Genomic DNA, 2435 nt, shown 5'->3' with positions numbered 1-2435 from the left:
AGTTTAGGTACATAGAGTTGGGAAGTTCAGGTAAGAAACCACAGGCAGTTCACAGGGGGTACATGGATGATGTAAATATTGAGCAGACACAGAAGTTCAGCTATATCACAACAGGCAGTGCAGTACAAAAGAGGCCAGAAGTTCAGCACCAGAGAAGCAAAAAAACAAGAAGTTCAGGTACATAGAGTTGGGAAGTTCAGGTAAGAAACCACAGGCAGTTCACAGGGGGTACATGGATGATGTAAATATTGAGTAGCTGCACTCGCCTCTTGGAACGATCATTCCTAAGCCTAGTTACACTGTAATAAAAGTCATCAACCTTCTTTCGGACGACAACAAGGTCGCTATCTCCTCACCAAAAAGAAAATAGCAATTAACAACAACACTCAAAGCACATAGATTCACGACAGTTTCAATTAAGACCAACATTCAAGCACAGACATTCAAAACATAAGCACATCTCAGCTGCTACATCAGAAAAGATAAAACCACAGCATCATAGACATCACAACCCATGCATTACAAACCTCCACCCACATAGAAAACAGGTTCACTTAACATTCTTTACAACCCAGACGACAAACAACAAAACCAGAAGTTCAACTTAGACCACACATGCAGTTCACAGGGGATATCATGGACTAAACCAAACAACGAAGAGGGAAGGGGATGGGGAAAGAAGAGAGAAGCATGCTCCTCTCTTCATGGATCCTTGCCTAGACCAGTGGCAGCACTGGAATGATCAACCTCCTCTCCATAGCTATCGCTTTCGGTATCTTCATCATCGTCTCCAGTAGACGTTGCAGCGTCATCGGGAAGGACACCAGCAGCAGCTGGAGCAGCTGGAGAATCTGAAACAAGAAAAACATTTGGTTGTGCCTGTACAGTATCAACATCAACTGATGGCTCTGCTGCAGGAGACTTCTCCGGGCTTGCAGCAGCACTACCGCCAGTTTGTACAGCAGACTGAACATGATCTTTCTCCAAAATGGTGTCTCCATTTTTCTTGCCCCGCTCAGCATCAGAAACCTCAGCGCCAATGGACGAAAAAGGTTTAGTCAGGACCACCCCATCGGAGCAGCCGGTGCCTAAGACGGACATGTCTGCAACCTTCTCTGGAGCAACACTAACATCATCATTCTGCTGCTGCAAAAAAGAAACAAAAATTCATTACAAAGGGCTGACTGAACCTCATGCACAGGGGCAGCAAGTCCATCTCAGGGGAAAACAAGACAAATGGACAAGAAAAATGGTACCTTATTTTCACTGCCATGAACCTCATCAAGTATTACGCCACTAGCGGGAGCAGGTTCATGCATAGGGGCAGCCTCATGCACAGGAGCAGCTTCATGCGCAGGTAAAACATCCTCCTCAACCCTAGCATCATCATCAACAGCCTACAAAAAGAAATCATGTAGAAAACAAAATACCTAATCAGCAGAAGTTCAGATTGCATAATAAGTGAAGGTCAGCTATCACAACTGACATATAATGGAAGTCCAAATACAGTAAACATAGCAGGTCAGATATCAAACTACTCTAAGATACAAAAAGGAACAAAAAAGGGTGAGTCATGGAAGTTTAGGTGCTGTAGCAGTTGAAGTTCAAGTTCTATAAGCAGAGAAGGTCACATAGAAACACTTGTGCTAAAAAACGGTTTACGACACATGAAATCAATAACGGTCGCCTATGACTACGAACAGTAATAACTGAAAGCTAACATTGAACATTATTGCAAAGAAATATCAAAAGCCAACATAAACAAACCTCTTTGGTATGCTCCACATGGCCTCCTTCACGACCCGAACGAACAGAATCCTGCCTCTGAATCTGTCTCACAACAACACTTGCCTCATCTTCAAAAGGCTTGCAACGAGCATCCTGCATTTCCTTGAACAGCCCAATGCTAGTCCAGAGGTGGGAAGTGCTCTGACGAAGCTCTTCAAGAAATTTAGCTTCAATAGATAAGACCCCCTTCGAAGACTCAGCATCAAATCCGTGTCCAGGAGGAAGAATCCCATCAATGCGACTAAGACGCTCAGCAGTTGAAGGAACATGAGCCAACTCCCCACAAACAATTTCAAGAAGACTGTCAATCCTAACCAGAGAAACATTGGCAGCTTCAAACAAATTCTCGGAAGAAACGCCACCTGCAGCACTCACACGAGCAGAAGAACCTCCTGGATCTACAGGGGGCACCGGTATTAACATCCCGGGGGAATTCAAATCTTGGGGAAGTTCCACTCCCTAGGCCGGCAGAACGAGGCATAGTTAGAACAGGACGTTCAATAACCCTAAAGAACACAACCTCAGCCTATGTCTTCCACTGCATACAAAAACAAAAGTCAACGCGTCAGAAAACAAATGAAGGAACATGGGAACAAAAAATATACAAGACAATACCAGAAGTTCAAGTTAAACTACACATGAAAGAA

General features: G+C 44.1%; 1 protein-coding gene across 1 annotated transcript; it reads right to left on the bottom strand.

The window, feature by feature from the left end:
• Positions 1–702: 702 nt before the first annotated feature.
• Positions 703–2211, bottom strand: LOC147971583 (uncharacterized). Its single transcript, XM_087524030.1, has 3 exons — positions 1768–2211; positions 1257–1397; positions 703–1146 (listed from the first exon to the last, which is right to left on the bottom strand). Exons 1-3 carry the CDS (start codon positions 2209–2211, stop codon positions 703–705), a joined length of 1029 nt encoding a protein of 342 aa, XP_087380156.1.
• Positions 2212–2435: the final 224 nt, after the last annotated feature.

Source organism: Triticum urartu, chromosome 5A, assembly GCF_056163025.1.
Source record: "Triticum urartu cultivar PI428250 chromosome 5A, HENAU_Tu73, whole genome shotgun sequence".
In the NCBI taxonomy this organism is placed as follows: Eukaryota; Viridiplantae; Streptophyta; class Magnoliopsida; order Poales; family Poaceae; genus Triticum; species Triticum urartu.
Note: the sequence above shows the minus strand (reverse complement) of the source record. Positions and strands in the feature narration are given on the sequence as shown.

Coding starts and splice junctions, on each gene's coding strand:
- LOC147971583 (XM_087524030.1), bottom strand. CDS start 2,211: ATGTTAATACCGGTGCCCCCTGTAGATCCAGGAGGTTCTTCTGCTCGT. Junction 1,398..1,767: donor ATGTGGAGCATACCAAAGAG/GTTTGTTTATGT, acceptor TTCTTTTTGTAG/GCTGTTGATGATGATGCTAG. Junction 1,147..1,256: donor TTCATGGCAGTGAAAATAAG/GTACCATTTTTC, acceptor TCTTTTTTGCAG/CAGCAGAATGATGATGTTAG.